The sequence below is a fragment of the Thermobia domestica genome, chromosome 9 (assembly GCF_964235325.1).
Source record: "Thermobia domestica chromosome 9, izTheDome1.hap1.1, whole genome shotgun sequence".
NCBI lineage: Eukaryota > Metazoa > Arthropoda > Insecta > Zygentoma > Lepismatidae > Thermobia > Thermobia domestica.
In genome coordinates this window covers 62619627-62644031 of record NC_137462.1, presented here as the reverse complement: position 1 = coordinate 62644031, position 24405 = coordinate 62619627, and the positions used below count along the sequence as shown (strand labels likewise).

General features: G+C 34.3%; 1 protein-coding gene across 1 annotated transcript in view; it reads right to left on the bottom strand.

The window, feature by feature from the left end:
* The window catches only part of LOC145694688 (transmembrane protein 120 homolog), a 64128-nt gene extending 40099 nt beyond the window's left edge, over positions 1-24029 (bottom strand). Inside the window, exon 1 of the mRNA XM_081771194.1 lies at positions 23886-24029. Coding sequence (XP_081627320.1) covers positions 23886-23960 — 75 coding nt within the window. The 5' untranslated portion in view covers positions 23961-24029. The remainder of the gene's footprint in view (positions 1-23885) is intronic.
* Between the last annotated feature and the right edge of the window lie 376 nt (positions 24030-24405).

The window sequence follows — 24405 nt, the reverse complement described above, 5'->3', positions numbered from 1 at the left end:
AGGACCTTTGAGTAACGACCTTTGAGTTCTACATATATATTGGTGGTTCATCACATAACTTTATTTTGAATAAGTGTCGTTATATAAATTTGGTGGTTCCGCCGCAGGATGGACCTACCTGGAGAGGGGCCGCGGTGGTACAGAGGTAGAGCGTTCACCTTTGGTGCATGGGGTCTCTGTTTCGCTCCCAGCTCGCGTCAAATGAACTTTGGGGTAGACAAACACCGTGTGCGTGGGTTTCCTCGGGGTTATCCCGTTTCCCCCGCTTTCTTCATTCTACCATTACATTCGTTTCTCATCATCACCGTCTCCTTTAGCCTCCACGGCATAAACGTGGGACGTAAACCTGAAAGATTTCATTTCATTTTGTGGAAGTTCCGGTAGGGCTTTTGCCGGTGGGAATCATTTAACGCAGGTTGATTTGAGATAAGTGGAAATGTACCATGAAGTGCACACGATTGGTGACTTTTTGCTTCAAAGTTTTCTTGTTTGTGCTTTAAAAAATGGTTTAAACCTTAAAAAAGGCATTATGAGATGTGTATTTTCATCCAACCTACACATAATATTTATATATATATTAACTTTCCATTTGCACGTTTAAGAATTTCTTCCTTTGATACCATTTTCGTTAAAAAAAAAGTTGCCATGACTTTTACCATATCCCTCGTGTTATTTTCAGTTTAGTACCTATACCAACAATATTTGGTAATTTCTACCAAATGTTTTGGTCAAATTCACAAAATGCAGGTTTAGTATTTACAACCAAATTATTTAGTTCCAAGAACAAAATCTGGATCACTGTAACCAAATTTTTGGTTTTCCCAACCAAATCCCACTTATTTGGTCAAAATTACCAAATGCATATTTGGTACTGCTAACCAAATACTAGGTTCCTGTAACCAAATAAATTGTAACCAAATGATTTCGTACTGGTGACCAAACGTTTGGTTGGCGCTATATTGACCAAGCGATTTGGCCACCAGCACCTATTTTCTTGGTCAATCTGACCAAAACTTTTTTTTTTTTCAGTGAACCTAAGCCTGGAACAGTCGAAGCAAATATATCAATAAACTAGGGAATGTTATACTTGATCAATGCAGGGGTGTATACCTACTTTTGGGCCACGCTGTAGTCTTTACTTTTATTGATTATTTTTATAATTTCCAAAAATAACACAGAAGCAGAAAATAATGTGAAAACCTGACTTTCATAGCCGTAGAATACTTCGAAAGGACTGTGAAACTACCAATGTCATGAAACATTGTTTATCACTGCGGACACTTTACATTGCGATAGTCTTTAAGATACTAATACTTTTTTCTAATAATAGTTTTTCTAATAAGTACTAAACTGCCATTGAGACAAATGGACTTTCTTCCAAAATATTTTGTCCAAGAGGGGCAAGGAGGAAATCAAAATGTGAGGAGGCTGTAGACTCTACCCGAACTTGCTGCACTGCAAAAAATAAAGATAATACGTTTAGACACAATAGGACATTTTACATATTACCGACACTCTTTGAACACCTCCAGATTATACATATTCACCTCCTTTGTACTGACTTGTCCAAGTATGTCCCAGATATATGTACAAAATGTGCAAAATGTATGTCATCATTTTGTTTTCGAACTGTTTACCTTGAAGAAGTGTTTTAAATGTGTCACACTAGATACTGCTTTTAGGGAATTAACGCTTTTGGACACGCGTAGCACACTTTATAAACACTATTTCTTAAATTTTCCCCTCTATATCTGTAATAAAAGTGTTTTTTAAATGGTGTTTTATGTTTTACAGTGTGGGGAAAGGGGTAGTTTGGTTTACTCTCAAGGGCGCCGATCCTGGGGGCCGAGGGGGCCCGGGTCCTCCCAAAATCTCATGTGAGCCCCCTCATTGTATTTATAAATTTACAATATTTGGCAAAATTTGAATGTAATTTGTCTTAAAATTCTCACATATGCTTTCTGCATCTGAATGCCCCCCAAAATTACAGAGAAATCGGCGCCCTTGCCTACTCTCTGTGGGGTAGGGGAGAAAGCTCTCTCGAGAAGTATATTAGAAGAAATACTGATGCCAATACAACATTGCCCACTGTCCAATCTATTGACCACTCTTTTTAAAATGGTGAAAGACGAATTCGGAAATTCTTCCATTTACATCAATTGAACTTTAGAAGTTGTCTTTGGATTTAAGGATTGAGCAGCACAATCAGTTCGTATTTAAAACCTGAAATATAAGGAAAAATATATATATTTACAGTATCTTAGAATAATTTAAACCTTTGTCCTCTGGGTTAAATTCCGAAAGCAAGTCAAATCGAAAATTACACACGCTTCAGTGTTTGTTGTTTCGTTTGACGTGCATTATCTACAGTATCTTCTTAAAAATTCTTATTTATCGCGTTTTGACACTCAGAATAATTGAAACATCCATATTGTTTGTTACTTCAGTCCCTAATTGTTATCTTTCAACTTTACGTCATGTTAAGTCGAAAGTCCAAAGTGTGTGAAGCTGTACTAGTAAATACATTACATAAACAGGAATATTCCTAAGCTCGCACAAGATGATTACATATCACTCACATTCAGACGGTTCTTTCTTGTAAATTATTATATGTTTATTGTACGGTTAAAAGCTTGTGTTATGTTCATTCATTCTTCTAGAAATTTTGATCTGCGGAAGTCAAAATGTGAGTTGAGTTGAGTTGATTTTGAGTTTAACACTCCTTTCAGCAGCGAGGTTATATGAGACGGGGCCTACTGATTAACGTGGAATCCGAACCACATGAGCTCTCGCTGGGAATCGAACCCGGGTCTTCCACGACAAAGGTGGGTACGCTAACCACAGTCAAAATGTGAGGAAGCTGCATCTGCTAAAAGACACGCGCTGTACAAGTGATGCAATTTAATTTACTTTAGCATCTGGGAGTGTAAACCAACTCGGGTGGGGGAAGACCCCCGAAATTATCAGTGAAAGGAGCACTGGTTGTAGCATATTGTTAATTCTCCCAATTATTAAAATTGTTTAAACAAATTTCCATCCCAAGAAAGGAAAAAAAGAAAACATTCCTGGGGTTTACACATGTTCAAAGACGTTAACACATGCAAATTAATATTAACATGCAAGTTGCCTGTTCAGTTTAATACCCGATTGAACAAATAACGATATTTATTAACGTGAGTGTTTATTATTAGGACTTCAGCATGACGCACAGACTAAGAAATTTATAGTTTATTATTAGGTTCCAACTCTACGGTTACTAGCGTTAATGAAAAAAAAAATGTCCGAAGGTGAGACATACATCAAGCTGTAAATCGATATATCAATACTCCAACGATGAAACACATCAAATTTCAAATCTCTAATGTTAACGAATTTCCAGATATAGCCATCCAATTATGACAACTGTAACCCCACACTTTTCTACCTGCCTTTTTTGTTTCTTTCTAGGGCAAATATAAAAAATATGGTAAAGTATATGTCTAATTATTTTAAATAAAACGTCCAGATACCGAATTTCATGTCTCTAATGTCAAGATATTCCGATATATGAACATCTTATCATAACAATTTTACATCCCACTCCCATTTCCTTCTCACCTACCTTTTCTTTCCTTCTAGGTTATATATATATATATATATATATATATATATATATATATATATATATATATATATATAATGCTAAAAGATATGCCTAATTAGAAGTCCAAATACCAAATTTCATGTCTATAACATCCAGAGATTCCGAGATATGGACATTGTAAGATAAAACAATACTCTTTGCCCTCTCACCAGCTGAATTTTCAAAAATCTTACCTTAGTTGTACCAATTAATCAGTCAGTCAGTCAGAATTTCTTGTATATAAAGAATAGAGGGTGGCCCAAAAGTAGGTATACATTCCTGCATTGATCAAATATAACATTCTAGCTTATAAGTTTATTTGTTTCGGCTCTTCCGAGCTTAAGATGTAAATAAAAACACATTAAGAACAAAATAAAGAAACTAAGTCTACCTGATGGATAACAATAAGAATGATATGAAAAACAATGAGTTGATCAGCACGGGACTGTACACCTACTTCTGGGTCACCCTCTGTACATTAACCCATTTGACGCCAATGTCATATATATAGGAGAATGATAAAATATGTCTGTATGCAACACTGATTAATTAACTAAAATTTGTTCCTGTGTGCGCATACTCGGGAAGGCACATGCTTTCTTCCAACGTGGTTTGTGGGAAATTGGTGCAATTTAAAGGGAACTACTGTACCCTGTATCATATAATAAATGAATTATATCTTAATAGTGATAAAGTTTTTTTTTATTAACATAAAACAGAATGGACAATTAAAATAATATTTTTTGTGGAATATTTCATACGTGGAAGGTGAAAGAATAGTCAAAGCATTTAAAAATAAAAATAACGTGAGGTCAAGGTTTTGTGAACTGGAGAATAAACTTTTCCGCAACAAGCTATAACATAACATCTAGCTGACCTCGATATGTGCTTCTGTAATCTAATCTATTGTTTGCAAAAAAGTTAAAAACAAAATATCTGGTAATGTTCTGGTGAACAAATACAAAAATTTTCCAAAACTAAACAAAAAAACAAAAATAACCAACACTATATTTGTATACATAATAATATTTATTAAAAAAACTGTTTTATAACTGGTGTAAATTTCAAAAATATAGTGCCAACTAGTTGTAACAAACAAGGACGATGGTGCGTATAAAAAGTAAAACTTCTAAAGCAAATCTATCATTCAATAATCATTCATTCAGCTTCTCTAAGTATCCCCGCCTGTTACGCGGGAGACCGGGGTTCGATTCCCCGCCGGGGAGCCATAACACATATAAAGAATATAATAAATAAAAATGATTTATAACGGTGTAATGGGTAAAGTGTATTAGTATACCACAATAATGGAACGGGAAATGTAGTGAGATTATAGTACATTGCTTGTTACATGGAGAACCTTATTCAAATGATCCATGACATTTTATTTAGATATGACAGATAGTAGAATAAAAGAGATTGAATAAAAATAATAATAAAGTAGTAATTGCGTTACTTTGCCTAACTTTTTGGCCCCTGGGTCCCTGCCTCAGGACCCATGGTCCCTGGCCGGGGTCAATGACCTAGGGGCACCTAGGACCACCCCCTCTAAATTTTGGCAGGGGTACCTTGGCCCACCCCCTAAATTTTGACAGGGGTACATAGGACCACCCCCCTTAAATTTTGGAAATTGCCAAATCTAAAAATTTGGTATGGTAGCCTAGGACCATAGTATGTACCTCTATCCGTATTGGGGGTCTATGTCGTTCCCTTTTATGGGTAAAAAATTGCCAAAAATTCAAATTTCGGGGGTTTTTGACCTAATTTATCCCCTTTGATGAGGTGTTATTACCCTATATAGTTATATGGGCGTATACAGGGGTTCATTACCTTTCATAAGACATGGGTATATTAATGCACCCCTTTAAATTTTTGGGAGGGGTATCTTGGCCCACCCCTTCAATTTTGGAAATTGCCCAACTTCAACATTGGGTATTATAGTACAGGACCCTAATATGTACTATGATAAATTTGGGTGGTCCACCTCATTCCCTTTTAGGGGTACATAGGACCCCCCCCTTAAATTTTGGAAATTGCCAAATCTAAAAATTTGGTGTGGTAGCCTAGGACCATAGTATGTACCTCTATCAGTATTGGGTGTCTATGTCGTTCCCTTTCATGGGTAAAAAATTGCCAAAAATTTAAATTTCGGGTTTTTTTGACCTAATTTATCCCCTTTGATGAGGTATTATTACCCTATATGGTTATATGGGCGTATACAGGGGTCCATTACCTTTCATAACATATGGGTATATTAATGCACCAGTTGAAAAATTTGGGAGGGGTACCTTGGCCCACCCCTTAAATTTTGGAAATTGCCCAATTTAAACATTGGGTATTATAGTACAGGACCCTAATATGTATCATGATAAATTTGGGCGGTCTACATCGTTTTCTTCCAGGGGTACAAAATTGCCAAAATATAAACGTAAGCAATACGTTATACCACGTGTTTGGTTTTTGGTCGATTTTATCCCCTTTGATGAGATGTTATTACCTTATATGGTTATATGGTCATGTATAGGGGTCCATTACCTTTCATAAGATATCGGTATATTTGTACACTCCTTTAAAAATTTGAGAGGGGTACTTTGGCCCACCCCTTAAATTTTGGAAATTGCCCAATTTAAACATTTGGTATTATAGTACCGGACCCTAACATGTATTATGATAAATTTGGGTGGTCCACCTCGTTCCCTTTTAGGGGTACAAAATTGTCAAAATATAAACGTAAGCAATACGTTGTACCACGTGTTTGGTCTTTTGGACCAATTTATTCTCTTGGATGAGGTTCTATTACCTTATATGGTTATGTATAGGGGTCTATTCCCTATCATAAGACATAGGTACATTTGTGCAATCCTTTAAAAAATTTGGGAGGGGTACTTTGGCCCACCCCTTAAATTTTAGAAATTGCTCATTTTATATATTTGGTATTATAGTACTGGAACCTAACATGTATTATTATGATAAATTTGAGTGGTTCATCTCGTTCCCTTTTAGGGGTACGAAATTGCCAAATTTTAGTACAACCACCTGTTTGGTATTTTGGTCCAATTTATCCCCTTGGATGAGGTCCTATTACCTTATATGATTATATGGTTATGTATATTGGTCCATTCCCTATTATAAGACATGGGTATATTGATGCACCCCGGGAGGAGTACCTTGGCCCACCTCTTTATTTTGGAAATTGCCCAATTTAAACATTTGGTATAATAGTACCGGACCTTAACATGTATTATTATGATAAATTTGGGTGGTCCATCTCGTTCCCTTTCATGGGTACGACATTGCCAAATTTTAGTACAACCACGTGTTTGGTCTTTTGGCCCAATTTATCCTCTTGGATGAGGTCCTATTACCTAATATGATTATATGGTCATGTATAGGGTCCATTTTCTATCATAAGACATAGGTACATTGATGCACCACTTTAAATTTTTGGGAGGTGTACCACAGCCAATCCCTTTAATTTTGGAAATTGCTCATTTTATATATTTGGTATTATAGTACTGGACCCTAACATGTATTATGATAAATTTGGGTGGTCCACCTTGTTCCCTTTCATGAGTAAAAAAAAATTGCCAAAATATAAAGATAAGCAATATGTTGTATCACGTGTTTGGTTTTTTGGCCCAATTTCTCCCCATTTGATGAGGTCTTATTACCTTATATGGTTATATAGTCATGTATATAGGTTCATTTCCTATCATAAGATATGGGTACATTGATGCATCCTTTAAAAATTTGGGAGGGGTATTTTGGCTCATCCACTCGGTTTTAGAAATTGTTTAATATAAGCATTTGGTGTCATAGTACAGGACTTCAATATGTACCACTATAAATTTGGATGGTCCACATCGTTCCCTTTTCATAGGTAAAGAACTACCAAAAATCAAATTTTGGAGGTTATTGACCCCTATTTAGCATGTTATATGGTTTATTACCTTTATATGTTTATGTTCCCTTTTAAATTTGGGAATTATCAAATAACAAAATTCGGTAAACGTTTTCTAGGACCCATTGGTGTTCCTCTTATGGCCAAATATTCAAAATTTAAATGTTATTGACCGGCTTTATTATTGAATAAGTACAGGATTTATTACTTTTTTCATAAGACACAGGTGTATTTGTGTACCAATCTTAAATTTTGGAAGGGGTACATTTCTTATTGTCGTATCAATAATTGGTAATTGGATAGTATCTCATTCATTGGGTAAATCATTATGATCACGTGATCGGTTATTGACCTATGATGGGATTAGTAGTCCAGGACATTGGTACATTGAAACTTTGTAGGATAATTTGATAATGCGTCATTGGTTTTGATTATTCCCGCCAAATATAAACGTAAGCAAGACGTTGTACCACGTGATTGTCCTTGATGAGGTAGTGTACAGGGATTCATTTCCTTTGTTGTGGTACTTCTTAAGTTTGAGTACACACACACTTCTAGAAAACAGTTGGTTCTACTCAGGTAAACAATTGACGGACATTATTGACCTTATTGAACATATAATGATATGATTAACTCTAAGACTTAGGTATATCAAGAGAAGTATTCTTTAAATTTGGGAATGGTGATAAACAGAATTTTAACATAAGGTGCGAAATTTGAAACAATACATTGAACTTTAGTCACAGCTCATAGTCTAAGATCATTGGTGGTGATTGATTTGAAATCTGATAGCTAACCTTATTGAATCTTATGACTCATAGACGAAAGGCAATACATGCTACAACACTGGCAAAGTTATTGTTAATGCAATTTGATTGGTTGATCACTATCTTTCCTGCAATCTGATTGGTTGATCACTATCTTTCGTGCAATCTGATTGGTTGATGATTTTCAAATCTTTGCTGTATTCAGTTTTAAGTTTTGTTTAACATTTAAAAATCTTGGTTTCGTTCAACATTTTGCACTCACTGATAAATATGATCAAAACCGTTTATTTGTTAATCGAATAGTTAAAAAACCGGATAAAGTTTGACGGTTAACCGTGAAACGTAAAATTTTTAGTTTGAAATTTTTTTTGTTTGAAAATTTTTTGTTTGAAACTTCTTGCTTTCAAATTTTTGTTTAAATTTTTTGTTTCAAAATTTTGTTTGAAATTTGTTTCAAAATTTTTTTGTTTAAAAATTTTTCGTTTGAAATTTTTTAAAATTTTTTCGTTTCAAAATATTGTTTAAAATTTTTGTTTGAATTTTTCGTTTCCAAATTTTTTCGTTTGAAATTTTTTGTTTGAAAATTTTTGTTCGAAAATTTTGTTTAAAATTTTTTGTTTGAAATTTTTCGTTTCCAAATTTTTTGTTTGAAATTTTTTGTTTCGAAATTTTGTTGAAATTTTTTCGTTTCCAAATTTTTTGTTTCAAAATTTTCTTTGAAAATTTTTTGCTTCAAAATTTTGTTTGAATTTTTTTCGTTTGAATTTTTTCGTTTCAAAATTTTGTTTCAAAGATTTTTGTTTCAAAGTTTGGTTTGACATTTTTAAAAGTTTGTGCACTCATTAGTAAAGAACCGGAACTGTTTAGAATAAAAACCTCTGGCAACATTGTGGTGCAATAGTACACGTCAGAACACGATAATGCAACGTCATCAGTTTTGCATCATATATAAGTATCGTTCGAGTTAGTATTCATGATAACGTCATCATGGCTACTTGTCTGCAGTTTCTAAACACACGTGATGTGATGAAATCATTTACCAAGATTACTGATTTACAACAGAATATACCTTATAGAATCTTAGCTAGCCAAATGATCCCTACAAAGTTTGGATTAAGAATCGTAGTGAAGCTTGAAAATGATAAGAATATAATTTTACCAGCAAGATATTTACCCATGGAAGCATCAAAACAAGGAGAACTGCTGTGTTTCTTAAATACTGGATCTGTATCTTTATGTTACAAAGGATTCTTGGGTCGAAGTCATCAACTTGAATTTAGTACACAGCCAGATTCGTCAGCCACTGTGATGAAATCATGAATTCAAACGTCAGCACATCAGACATAGTTGTATGAATTTGGTTGGTCGGCATGACGTCAGCAACTGTGATGAAATCATGAATTCAAACGTCAGCACATTCCTTACCAATGACGTCAGCAATAACTATAAACCAGCAAATACAGTGTCATCCCACGAAATCATTTGAGCAAGTGCTTTTCAGGAGGAAAGATGTGTACTTCTAACGATAAAGAGTTCATCTTCGCAAGCTATTATCCAATAAATATATTTCAAACAAAACATGTGATGATTGGTATCAGTGCTAGAACATTTGAACCAGTGATTCGATTGGGCAAAGCAGAACAATTTGGTGTACAACTGACCTGTGAAGAATGGCAAATATTATGTTCACGAATCGACCAAATGAACGATTATTTTCATGATGAGCTAAATGTGACCATAGTCAAATCATTAGGCTCAAATCATGAAGTGGTGCTGCGTACAGTCCTCGAAGAGAAGATGGTGCTGTTACGTAAAAAGAGTACATTCCATGTCCATCGCAACATGGTGTATCTAACGCAAACAGAATGGAACAAATTCATCAGCGTATTTCAGTGTGTGAAACATGCAGTGGAAGTGTGTAACAAAACAAGTATATTCCTGAAAAAGTACTATTTTGAAAAATGTGTTATGCATATTGTACAACATGTATCTAGATATTGTGATGGTTGTCAACATCGTTCGTGGGTGCATACCTGTATTGATAAACAGTTTATTTGTGATCAAATGGACATTGAGTTTCCACCAATTGATATTGCAATAGACCTTAAAAGACTTCAATTGGAATTAAAATTATATGCTAAAGACAAACTAGTGCAAGAAGTTCAAAATACATTGTATCGACAATATCCAGAACCACTATCTGCTATGGATGTATGTGGAGTGTAATAAAATGATCCATTTCAATGAATTGTGTTTTTTTCATTTCAAGTACAACCCTATGTTCTGACGTGTACTATTGCACTCGTGCACAAACTTTTAAACAAAAATCTTTGAAACAAAACTTTCGAAACAAAAAAATTTGGAAACGAAAAATTTCAAAACAAATTTTCAAAGAAAAAAATTCAAACCAAATCTTCTTCTAAGCAGTTCCAGTTCTTCACTAATGAGTGCATAAACTTAAAAATTTGAAACCAAAATTTTCCAAACAAAAATTTCGAAACAAAAATGTTCAAACAAAATTTTAAACAGAAAAATTTCAAACAAAAAAATTTTCAAACAAAAAATTTTGAAACAAAAATTTTCAAACAAAATTCTGAAACAAAAATTTCAAACAAAAATTTTTTTAAACAAAACTAGAAACAAAATTTTCAAACTAAAAATTTCAAACGAAAAAATTTCAAACCAAAGTTTCAAACAAAAAATTTCGAAACAAAAAAATTTCAAACAACAAAACTTAAAACTGAATACAGCAAAGATTTGAAAATCAGCAACCAATCAGATTGCACGAAAGATAGTGATCAACCAATCAGATTGCACGAAAGATAGTGATCAACCAATGAAATTGCATTAACAATAACTTTGCCAGTGTTGTAGCATGTATTCCCTTAAGACTATGAGTCATAAGATTCAATAAGGATAGCTATGTATCCCTGTACACTACCTCATCAAGGTCAATCACGTGGTACATCGTATTGCTTACGTTTATATTTGGCGGGGAATAATCAATACCAATGACGCATTCTCAAATTATCCTACAAAGTTTAAATGTACCAATGTCCTGGACTCCTAATCCCATCATAGGTCAATAACTGATCACGTGATCACAATGATTTACCCAAAGAACAATTACCAATTATTGATATGACAATAAGAAATGTACCCCTCCCAAAATTTAAGATTGGTACACAAATACACCTGTGTCTTATGAAAAAGTAATAAATCCTGTACTTATTCAATAATAAAGCCGGTCAATAACCTTTAAATTTTGAATATTTGGCCATAAGAGGAATACCAATGGGTCCTAGAAAACGTTTACCGAATTTTGTTATTTGATAATTCCCAAATTTAAAAGAGAACATAAACATATAGAGGTAATAAACCATATAACGTATTAAATAGGGGTCAATAACATCCGAAATTTGATTTTTGGTAGTTCTTTACCCATGAAAGGGAACGATGTGGACCATCCAAATTTATAGTGGTACATATTGAAGACCTGTACGAAGATACCAAATGCTTATATTAATCAATTTCTAAAACTGAGTGGATGAGTCAAGATACCCCTCCCAAATTTTTTAAAGGGTGCATCAATATACCCATGTCTTATAATAGGGAATGGACCAATATACATAACCATATAATCATATAAGGTAATAGGACCTCATCCAAGGGGTGAACCAAAATACCAAACACGTGGTTGTAGTAAAATTTGGCAATTTTTTTTTACGCATTTAAGGGAACAAGGTGAACTACCCAAATTTATCATAATACATGTTAGGGTCCAGTACTATAATACCAAATATATAAAATGAGCAATTTCCAAAATTTAAGGGGTGGGCCAAAGTACCCCTCCCAAAAAAAATTTAAAGAGTGCACAAATGTACCTATGTCTTATGATAGGTAATGGACCCCTATACATGACCATATAACCATATAAGGTAATAGGACCTCATCCAAGAGGATAAATTGGGCCAAAAGACCAAACACATGGTTGTACTAAAATTTGGCAATTTCGTACCCCTAAAAGGGAACGAGGTGGAACACCCAAATTTATCATAATAATACATGTTAAGGTCCGGTACTATAATACCAAATATATAAAATGAGCAATTTCTAAAATTTAAGGGGTGGGCCAAAGTACCCCTCCCAAAAATTTTAAAGGAGTGCACAAATGTACCTATGTCTTATGATAGGGAATAGACCCCTATACATAACCATATAACCACATAAGGTAATAGAACCTCATCCAAGAGGATAAATTGGGCCAAAAGACCAAACACGTGGTACAACGTATTGCTTACGTTTATATTTTGACAATTTTGTACCCCTAAAAGGGAACGAGGTGGAACACCCAAATTTATCATAATAATACATGTTAAGGTCCGGTACTATAATACCAAATGTTTAAATTGAGCAATTTCCAAAATTTAAGGGGTGGGCCAAAGTACCCCTCCCAAATTTTTAAAGGAGTGCACAAATGTACCTATGTCTTATGATAGGGAATAGACCCCTATACATAACCATATAACCATATAAGGTAATAGAACCTCATCCAAGAGGATAAATTGGGCCAAAAGACCAAACACGTGGTACAACGTATTGCTTACGTTTATATTTTGACAATTTTGTACCCCTAAAAGGGAACGAGGTGGAACACCCAAATTTATCATAATACATGTTAAGGTCCGGTACTATAATACCAAATGTTTAAATTGGGCAATTTCCAAAATTTAAGGGGTGGGCCAAAGTACCCCTGCCAAATTTTTAAAGGAGTGTACAAATATACCGATATCTTATGAAAGGTAATGGACCCCTATACATGACCATATAACCATATAAGGTAATAACATCTCATCAAAGGGAATAAAATCGACCAGAAATCAAACACGTGGTATAACGTATTGCTTACGTTTATATTTTGGCAATTTTGTGCCCCTGGAAGGAAACGAGGTGGACCGCCCAAATTTATCATGATACATATTAGGGTCCTGTACTATAATACCCAATGTTTAAATTGGTCAGTTTCCAAAATTTAAGGGGTGGGCCAAGGTACCCCTCCCAAATTTTTCAAGGGGTGCATTAATATACCCATATGTTATGAAAAGTAATAGACCCCTGTATACGTCCATATAACTATATAGGGTAATAATACCTCATCAAAGGGGATAAATTACGTCAAAAAACCCCGAAATTTAAATTTTTGGCAATTTTTTACCCATGAAAGGGAACGACATAGACACCCAATACTGATAGAGGTACATACTATGGTCCTAGGCTACCACACCAAATTTTTAGATTTGGCAATTTCCAAAATTTAAGGGTGGTGGTCCTATGTACCCCTAAAAGGGAATGAGGTGGACCACCCAAATTTATCATAGTACATATTAGGGTTCTATACTATAATACCCAATGTTGAAATTGGGCAATTTCCAAAATTGAAGGGGTGGGCCAAGGTACCCCTCCCAAAAATTTAAAGGGGTGCATTAATATACCCATGTCTTATGAAAGGTAATGGACCCCTGTATACGCCCATATAACTATATAGGGTAATAACACCTCATCAAAGGGGATAAATTAGGTCAAAAACCTCCGAAATTTGAATTTTTGGCAATTTTTTACCCATGAAAGGGAACGACATAGACACCCAATACTGATAGAGGTACATACTATGGTCCTAGGCTACCACACCAAATTTTTAGATTTGGCAATTTCCAAAATTTAAGGGGTGGTGGTCCTATGTACCCCTGCCAAAATTTAGGGGGTGGGCCATGGTACCCCTGCCAAAATTTAGAGGGGGTGGTCCTAGGTACCCCTAGGTCATTGACCCCGGGCCAAGGTCATTGACCTTTGACCTATGACGTCATAAAGGTCGGGGTCAAAGTCCAAAGTTAGGCCAAGTCATGCAATTACTACTAATAAGAATGAATAATGTAATTAATTAATATTTAGAATAAAAGAAACAATTACACATACGTTAAATACATAAATAAAACACGAAAAGAAAGAAGCATACAATTACTATAAAACGTGTAAATTGTTAATATATAATATTAACCTATTATATAATACCATACATAAGTTTTTTTTTTTAGTTTATACTTAATGTTTTGACGACAGCTACTTAGAGACTTTATGTTGAAATTTTGACCGGAACGAAGTGGATTCAAAATGGTGGAAGCTGAATGAATGATTGTTGAATGATAGATTTGCTTCAGAAGTTTTACTTTTTATATGTACCATCGTCCTTGTTTGTTACAACTAGTTGGCACTATATTTTTGAATTTTAGACCAGTTAAAAATTAGTTTTTTTTTAAATAAATATTATTGTTATGTATACAAATATAAAGTGTTGGTTATTTTTGTTTTTTGTTTAGTTTTGAAAAATTTGTGTATTTGTCCACCAGAACATTACCAGATATTTTGTTTTTAACTTTTTTTTTGTAAACAATAAATTAGATTACAGAAGCACATATGGAGGTCAGCTAGATGTTATGTTATAACTTGTTGTGGGAAAGTTTATTCTCCAGTTCATACAACCCGGCCTCAGGTTATTTTTTATTTTTAAATTCTTTGACTATTCTTTCACCTTCCGCGTACCAAATATTCGCACTGAAAAATATTATTTTAATTGTCCATTCTGCTTTATGTTAATAATAATAATCAAAAATATGCACCATTAAAGTGATAATTCACTTATTATATGTAATCCCCCTCTGGGAATTAATGAGCGGCTACTGATAACGTCCGCATTAATGAAAAAAAACTTTATTCACTTATTATATAATACCTGAAATAGCTGAAATTTTTACTGTTGATCAAGATTGACTTGTCGTATGAATAAAAACATGGAAAGAACGAAGAAATCTAAGGTAAGCATTTATTTTATACCGGTACTCTTCAAATATTATTATTTCTGGTTTTATTATTGTTTAAATCCACAATATAAAATATTTTGATATAAAGGCCTTGTTTTTCTAGTGTTCACTGGACACTTGACCTGGACACTGGACACTTGACCTGCCGGTTTTTAAGATATTTCAATTCTGACTAAATATACTAAGTAAACTTTATGTATGCAGTAGCCTAATTATAAAATACATAGTTGGTTTTTAATCTAAAATACAATATGGATAAATTTACAACGTGAATTAGCAAGAGGTGGGCCTTTAGCATGTATTACTATGCCATTACTCTCGTCGTCTCCACCAACAAGAGTTCACCCAGGACACAGGGACTCTGTAGAAAGTGTTCAGACACGAAAAGTAAGCAAACATACGTTAATACGAAATCACGAAAAAAAGCAAAACAGATGCAAAACCGAAGAAACCGGTAACATAGAACCATCAATGTAATGTTGGTTTTTGTACAGTGTCATGCTTTGATGATTATAATCGCTAATGTAAAAATGCTGTGTATTGATTTTAGAACATAATGTGCCAGTATGTAGTCTTGCAACAATAGAAGTTTAATAAAACTGACCATGAGTCGGAATCAGGTATAATTTTTACTTTTTAAAAATTATCAACCTAAATGGCCAATGTCCTATATATAGGACAGACTGTACCGGACGTACCCCGGTACACACAACCAAACTCTTCGTTTTTTGAGTATGTGTTCCATGCATAAGAAAATATGTAACATGCAATCAAATATACGCAGTAGAAAAATTATGGCATGAAATGGGTTAAAAAGAAAACTACAAAGAAAGTTTGGTAGTGAAAATCACCATATTTCAAAATCATAAGCAAACTTATAGCAATCGTTAGTGCTGGTAGGTGATATAGGTACACCGTTAATGCTCCTATGTACAGGAAGTTATTAACAAATTAAAGTGGCGATTCTGCCTTGTGTTAAGCCAAAATCGTCATTTTTACAAATAAGCTTTGTCGATATTGAGAACTATGTCAATCATTAGTGTTATGTTAGGATCTAATGCTGGTAGTGCTACAGGCAGAATGTTAGTTCTCTTATGTACAGGAAATTATTAACAAATTAAAGTAGTGATTCTGGCTTAACGTCAAGCCAAAATAGCAACTTCTAAAAGTAACTTTTGCCGAAAAAAAAGGGTGTCAATCGTTAGTGCTACGTTAGTTCTACAAGTACAACGTTATTGTTCCTACACATGTAAAGTAATTAACAATTAAAAATTAAAAAAAAAATAACAATTACTCACGATTGAGACTTTTTGTTTTCCACAAAGTTTATACGTAAAAGTAGCCATTACGTCAAACCAGTAGAACTACATTCATTTGTTAATGACTTTCCGTGTGTAGAATCACTAATGTTGTGCTTATAGCACTAACCAGAGCTAAGGTAGTAATAACGATTGATAGCACTTTCAGTTTCTGCAATGCTTATATATGTATAAAAGTGGCAATTTTTCTTTACCTCAAGCTATTAGATTCCCCAGTTTAATTTTGTTAACAACTTTCCGTACATAAGAGCACAAACGTTGTGTTTGTAGCACTACTTAACACTTTATTGTTCCAGCTTCGAGATTCTGCGTTTGCTAATATTTCTAAGATAATTTCTATCTTCAGTTTTTTCCTAGCTCAATTCCCAGTTTATTATTCTAATGCTACCTTTATTTACTTCTAAAATAACTTTGTAATTTGTATTTATTCATATATGTTTAACATGAAACTCGTATTATTCATGTATAACTCACTAAAACTAATAGGTGTTAAGTCATCTCCCTTGTAATTACATTCAATCTTTTTAATCTTAAAATAATTATCTATGAGATAGATATTGAAATAATTAAAACACACACACACACACACACACACACACACACATATATATATATATATATATATATATATATATATAAAGTCTTTCCAGCCTTAGAACAAAGTAGATGTAAACAAAGCGAAATGTATTACTCCACGGCTTACACGTGCTTCGGCAGCGAGGGACATGAACAGCAAAATCTTCTGCTAGCTTATTGTCGTCGCATAATTTCTAAAGTGTAAGGCTCTGTTGATTGGTATATAATTAATGCATTGACACTGACTACTGTTATGTTGAAAATACATATTTTCTTAAATCATTATATAAACGAGATTACCTCTGTTCCTGATGTTCTCTTTTGTGTTTTATAACACAAGAGAAAGGTGAATTATTGTAACACTTTTTCGCCATGGAACTCTCTGCATTCTACAATTTCAAATGAGTGGGGTCGGCGCGCGAACGCATACGCATGCGCAGTAAATACTATATGTCCAAGGACAGGTAAGGCTGAAATAAAGCTACATTTGTTGTTAAATATTTTATATATATTGCGTTTATCACGAAGTACAGGATAAATTCGGATATTTTCATTTGAAATTATCATTTTAGTAGGGATTATATTGCGGTAGGATATTAGTGCAGTGAGACCAACAACCAATCACTGGTCATCAATCCACTAGTAGTCAGATGGGTTTGATTACATCAACTTTTTTCTAAGGCTGGAAAGAGATTATATATATATATAAATTTAAATATTACTATGCAAATATACAACATTTAAATGCAGATCTTACTCTTCAGTCTGACGTGCCTTTCACAACGTCAAGCTAGAATCGCCACTTTAATTTGCTATAATACCTTTCCGTACGTAGAGTACTAACGTTGTGCTTGTGTAGCACTAATCAGCACTAACGTAGCACTAACGATTGCTATAAATTTTGTCATGAATCTTAGATGTGGTGATTTTGACTTGAGGAACGTCTGTTAAGATGAAGATTGTACTTGTTGTTGTTTGTGTTCTAAGCGTGACTCATACACTTAATTTCTTAGTGCTCGTATATGCTCAAAGACATAAAGACACGTATATGGAAATAAGTGGCAATGTAGTAACTGATTGCATTGTAAAAGAAAAATGAAAGGAATTCGTAGCATACAAAAAAGAAAATCATGCTTCTTGTGTGTTATAACAATTTACATATGGCGTTATCTCCAACTTTCACGGGTATATAGTCCCTACCTGAACTCACATAAGAAATAGAACTCTCGTGGCACCATTATACAAAATAATAATAATAATAATAATAATAATAATAATAATAATAATAATAATAATAATAATAATAATAATAATAATAATAAACACAAGCCCTTATCCCTTTCCACTGCTTGCTGGTCAATCCCGTTAGAGAGATGAATATAAAACTAAGCTGCGAATCCTTGTTTCATCCCACTGTTTGCTAGACAATCTCATTATTAGGATATTTGTTAATTCATAAGTGAAGGCCGACGTTGGTGTACCACTACTTAGAGTAATATAAAGAGTATATCCTGGAACGACAATTTTATCTGCATCTGTCGTCATAGACAGAAGGAATGAAACAATAATGTATCTTAGATTTTTGTTGATAATTAATTGTTTTCAAATTACAGTATTTAAATCATAATGTGCGAATGGCAAATGACGTATGGAACCCAGAGGGTCAATGCTACATTCACAAATGTTTTCCAGTGGCTTCTGTCCTTAGCCTGGGATCCAGTTTCTACTTTGTATTCCTATTGCTGTGAGATTAATGTTAGTATTGTTCTTCCATCTGAGCCTAGGTATTGCTAATAGTCTTTTCACAATTGGATTCCCAGTTAAAACTTTGAAGACGTTTCTACTTTCATCTACTATGGTTACATGATCTGCCTGCCTGACCTTCTTAGATTTGAGAACCTAATAAGTTTGATAAAAGGTATAAATTACGCAGTTCCTCGTTATAAAGTTTCCGCCATTTCCCATTCTCGTTCCTCTTTAGCCCGAATATGCGACTCACAATTTTGTTCTCAAATACTTTGAATCTGCATTCTTCCCTCAAAGAAAGCGACAGTATTTTGCAATCATACATCAGAACAGGCATACGTAACGTTTTATATATTTTAAACTTCAAGTTCTTCTACAGAATTCGCGAATACGAAAATGTTTGGACTGAATTATAACAATAATTTCGTGCTTTCAGTTGACATTTAATTTATTCGTGGATATGGTTTTCGTCTGTTAATTTGATCCTAGACACCTGAAAGTACCTATTTTGTCGAAAGCATTATATAATATTTTTTTATATATCAATAATTTACAGTATTCTGGTCTCAGCAAATATTCACCTATTTAGTTTTCTCTGTATTTACTTCTAAATCATGTCTCTGCAGATGTTTAACAAAACCTCAGTAGACCCCCTATATATTTCTATTGTTTTCATATCATCTCCTATCAGATTTACATCATCAGCATACACCATACGCTGATGAGAACCATCAAGCTTTAGGCTCTGGTTGCTATCTTTGGTCAAAATAAAATTGAGTACTAATGGCGACATCGCGTCTCATTGTTTTAAGCCAATGTCGATGTGAAAATGTTTTCCTTCTAACCAAGTCATAGACCTTTCTGAGATCAATGAATAATTGATGTACTGGGGCATTGTATCTCAATTTCTTTTCGAATATTTGTCAAGTGGTAAATATCTAATCATAGTTGATCGATTTCCCCTAAATCAGCACTGATAATCTCCAATAATTTCATCTATGTAATGGTTTTATATTGCAGAAATAATTTTACCATATGAGTCATCCAGTTCCGAAACGGCTCTTGTAAATCCCAGAAAACCGAGAAAAACTGTAGGATCGATGCGTTTTGCAGTGCTGGAAATATTTGAAGATCTTCAAGTTTTTCATATGAACACACTAAAGTATTCCCAGTTCTACAAAACATGCAAATCCTACATTTTTCTAAGTTTTCTGAGATTTACTGTAAACGAACATAAGCCGTTTTGGAACTGAACGATTCATATAATATATGAACTAACACGTGAGTAATAATTAATTATTGGATTAGAAATACTATAAATATACCACATTGACTTGACACCTAATCTTCCGTTCCGAGCGCTGCTATCGGCTGAAGGAATTCCACTCCCTTTTGCTGAGGCTCTCTCGCTTAGCAACATCTGAACCCTTATTGGCTCAACGCGTGGGTGTGTCGAGGGTGAGCTTTAGTTCACATTTTCGCCACGGCTCAAGACATTTTGGCAGCACTTTACCTAATTACAATCTACTAGTATAATATGTTTTGATTTAAAATAAATGTATTTTCTTCAAGTTGGCCAGTTATGTAAGTTAGCCACAATTTAATATAGTTGATAGTGGTCAACGTTTCACTTCACTGTATTTGGAGTTAACTTGGGATGAGAAAATTAACTACTCACATGATTTTTACTTCTGGTGTAAGAAAATTATGATGATTGTTCATATAAGGTATAATTTTTTTTTTTTTTTTTTTTTCCTGTCAACTCAAATATATTTAAAATCTTTACAATATCAAGCAATTAGATTCTGATTACGTTCTTCTACAAAGACAGTTCTTCTCAGAGTATAAACACCTCATCCAGTTCCTTGCCAGGTGGTAAAGTGCCAAGGACCGACGAGACGTTACCACGTTGGATAGAAATGGATATGCGCTGTATTAGATAGGATGTGGAGCGAAGTTCGCCGGAAACACAAGAAATGCGTCTTCCTACCTCCCTAATGAATTCTAGACTTCTTGCACCCCAAGCACCACTTGTTTCAATAGCGATTGGAGTGAAAACAAACTTTTCGAGAAGGTTGTTGTATTTTCTTTGCTTTTCAGCTTCTCTGCGATTAGCAACAGCTCCAGCGTTCATTACTGACAGAGGGAGACTTGAATGAGCGTATGTATCAGCGCATGTGCAGTCCCACAATAAACATTTACCTCTCATCCATGGAATCAGTGTCATCCCATCCGGTCGCTTTCCATCCGAACGACAGCAACCAGAAGGTTCCCGTATTGAAGGAAATCCAGCTGTGTTGAGGGCTCGTAGTATTATATCATTTACCGAGGAATGTCGGGCGAATCTACCAGCGCTCTTCATGCATGAAAGGCCATGCAGGCCACGTTGGTTAACCTCATCCCCACAAGCTGGACAGCGATGAGGCTCACAAACTGCTAAGCCTAAACGTAAGGCTGCAGCAATTCGAAAGCTTTCATTTGACAAATGAAGGCCTAAAGGCGGAGAAGGTATCGCCATCAACCATGCACCCGCTTCGGGAGACGAGGCAGCAAGAAGCCTGGCTTTATTTCAATTATACTTGCTAAAATATTCGATGTTATTGGTTTCGTTAACACTTAGAAAATATCACAATACAGTATTAATATTCCAGTTGATTTTAAAGAGAACAGGAAAATAATTCCTCGCACAAATCAATGGGCTAAAAAGCGAAGATGGCGGCGGTAACCAAGATCTTTAACCATTTTTAAAAATAAGTTACTAAATATTTCAACAGCTCTCAAAACCACTATTATTAGCTAAGTGAGCAAATATGACAGAAGTTAGCAGAACCAAGCTGTGACGTAGCGCTCCAAGAGTATGTCAAATAAACATTTTCTCCTCATTAACCTTTACCTAAAGCGTAACGACTCTGAAGTGATTTTGTAAAAGCATTTATAACCTTCACTCACATGTCAGTAAGGAATTAAATTCAACGGAGTATTATAATTACTGCTCATCGTAACCATTAAGCTCAGTTTATATTAAATAATAAATAAATAAATAAGTAAATCGTCATTCAGTAAGTGCAGGCATGTTCATTGTATGCAATAACCCTATTAGATATGGGTGTTTCAAGGATTATTTGTATCTATCTGGCGTCTACTTCACGGGTATGTGTACTGAGTATTGCATCCACATTTTAAGCCAATAAGAAAGTGACTACGTTTGACACTATAAGGCAGTGATTCCCAACCGATGTGTCGCGATACGCTGATATTTCGCTCAGCCCCATGAGGTATGATACGAAATTTTAGAATTTAAAGATTAACAGGTCTTCCAGAAGGCTTCACGTGACAGATTTTCACTTTTTTTAAAATCATAGCTAGTTTTCCGTTAACATAGTGGAAAAATACAAATTATATTGTCTCATTTGAATAAAGAATACGCAAGATCCTACTCATTTTAAAAAAGATGCATCTAAATAGATAATATTTAGAAAAAGGAAAAAAAAAATATGCAAAAAGGCCGAAAGTTTCAATGTCTACTTCCTTCGAAAGGAAATGCTAATTTTAAAATTTGTGTTCGTATTGTGTATTTCAAGTTTCAGTTGCAAACACAAAGAACAAAATGTGACGTAAGAACAAAATATAACACTATCGTTGATTATAAGGGATTTCGAGGATTCAGACCCAATTCTGACTCGCTGGGACAATCATTCAGAACAATGTTCATTTAACCTAAAAAAAAAAAAAAAAAAAGAAAGTTATTTTTGTTTTGAAAATTCCTTCACCGAATCATATTATGCACACTTGAAATACACTCGTGACCGTTGTTAACATTATACTGTAATATTAGAACGAATATGAATCTTATGCAACTTTTAATATTACACGAAGCTCCTTATGCAATGCTGAGGTTCTAAAGGAGTTGAGTTGATTTTTAGTTTAACGTCCCGTTCAGCAGCGAGGCTATATGAGACGTGGACCTACTGATTAACGTGGAATCCGAACCACATGAGCTCCCGCCGGGAATCGAACCCGGGCCTCCCACGCCAAAGGCGCGTACGCTAACCGCTTAGCCACGGAGGAGCTCTGAGGTTCTAAAGGACTAACATGGGCTCCGAACCACCACCGAGGCTTCAATCTAGTGCAGTTGGAAGATTCACAGACAAACCTCCTCACAATAGGCCTATAGACCTTTCCCCACCAAACAATTTCGCCTCCAAGAGTTGGGTTACAGGACTACACCACCACCCCATTATAGGTTATATCAATTTTTCTTAAACATAATTATTAAATCTACAGCACCTAAATTGTGACAAAAAAAAAAAAGAGAAGTTTTTCTTGTTGTTGATTTCTGGTTGAAACACTCTCACATCTAAGATATGACTTTTGGACTCTGCATATTCGCATTAAAAAAAATATTACCTAAAATATGTGGAGCTGTGCAAAAAATACATTATTAAAACACCTGAGCTATCCAAGGAAACAGAAGGATCTGTGATCATAAGAATTCGAGATCTGCATTCAAAGTTTGAAAAACCTATATTTGCCTGAAAAAAAAAATCATTTTCTACTCAAACTATTTCAAAATTTAAGCACAAACACAATTTGTTCTTGTTATCGGCCAATAGACCAAACAATGATCTTGTTGTTCGTTCGTTCGATGTAAATAATGATAATGTTCATTTACATCTTGTAGTTCGTTTGATAGACAAATCTGTAACACAGTCTCATTACAAATATTGTACTTATACTAATTCCAAATGTTATGAATATTTTTAACCTTTGACAGTACATTATAAGCACAAGAATGCTTTGGAAGGCAATAAGTGTTGAAAAATAGTATTGTCCTTGTCAAATTTATCACCCCCTAACTTGTTCTCTTGACGTCACTGCTTTTGTATCTTAATCTTTCGTCAGGAATAACCTTGATTACTCTTTTCGGAGTCCAGTAATTACAGTATCATTTTATATTATTGAAACTATATTGAGACTTCGCATTTGAAACTAAATAAGTGTGTATTAGTGTATGAGGCAGTTTGGAGACAATGAAAATTTAAGATAAAAAGGAAAGATCAAATCTTAACTGATATTTACCCAAAATTTCTTAACAGTACACTCAAAATCGCACCCATTTGACAGAACTTCTTCTCGAAGATCTTCTTCGTCCATGGCCACAAGAGTTTGAAAGATTATCAACAAACTAGCTAACAAGATCTTTTCTTTCTGCCCCACTGTATCATGACCTCTGTTTATGATGAGCATATATAACAGATATTACAAAGCTTGTAAATCACGTGTTTCCACGTGATAAGTTATAATCCAAAGGAAATTGAATAAGGAAAGAAAAGGCAAGCGAAGGAGAAACGTTGCATGCAGATGGGTTCATAATATTGTTTAATTCTTCCTTTCTTTTAATAGAATGAAATTAATTTCATATTACTATTCAATCGTTGTACATATAGTATTTCAATATCAACATGTGCAAAGTAGATACAGACGCTAACTGAATATGAAGAACTGTTTTTTCCTCTGACTATGAATGAAATCAAACAACCATGTGGTCTTCGGAGCCATTCATTCATGTGCAAGAAATTATAGTTGCACTTATTACCAC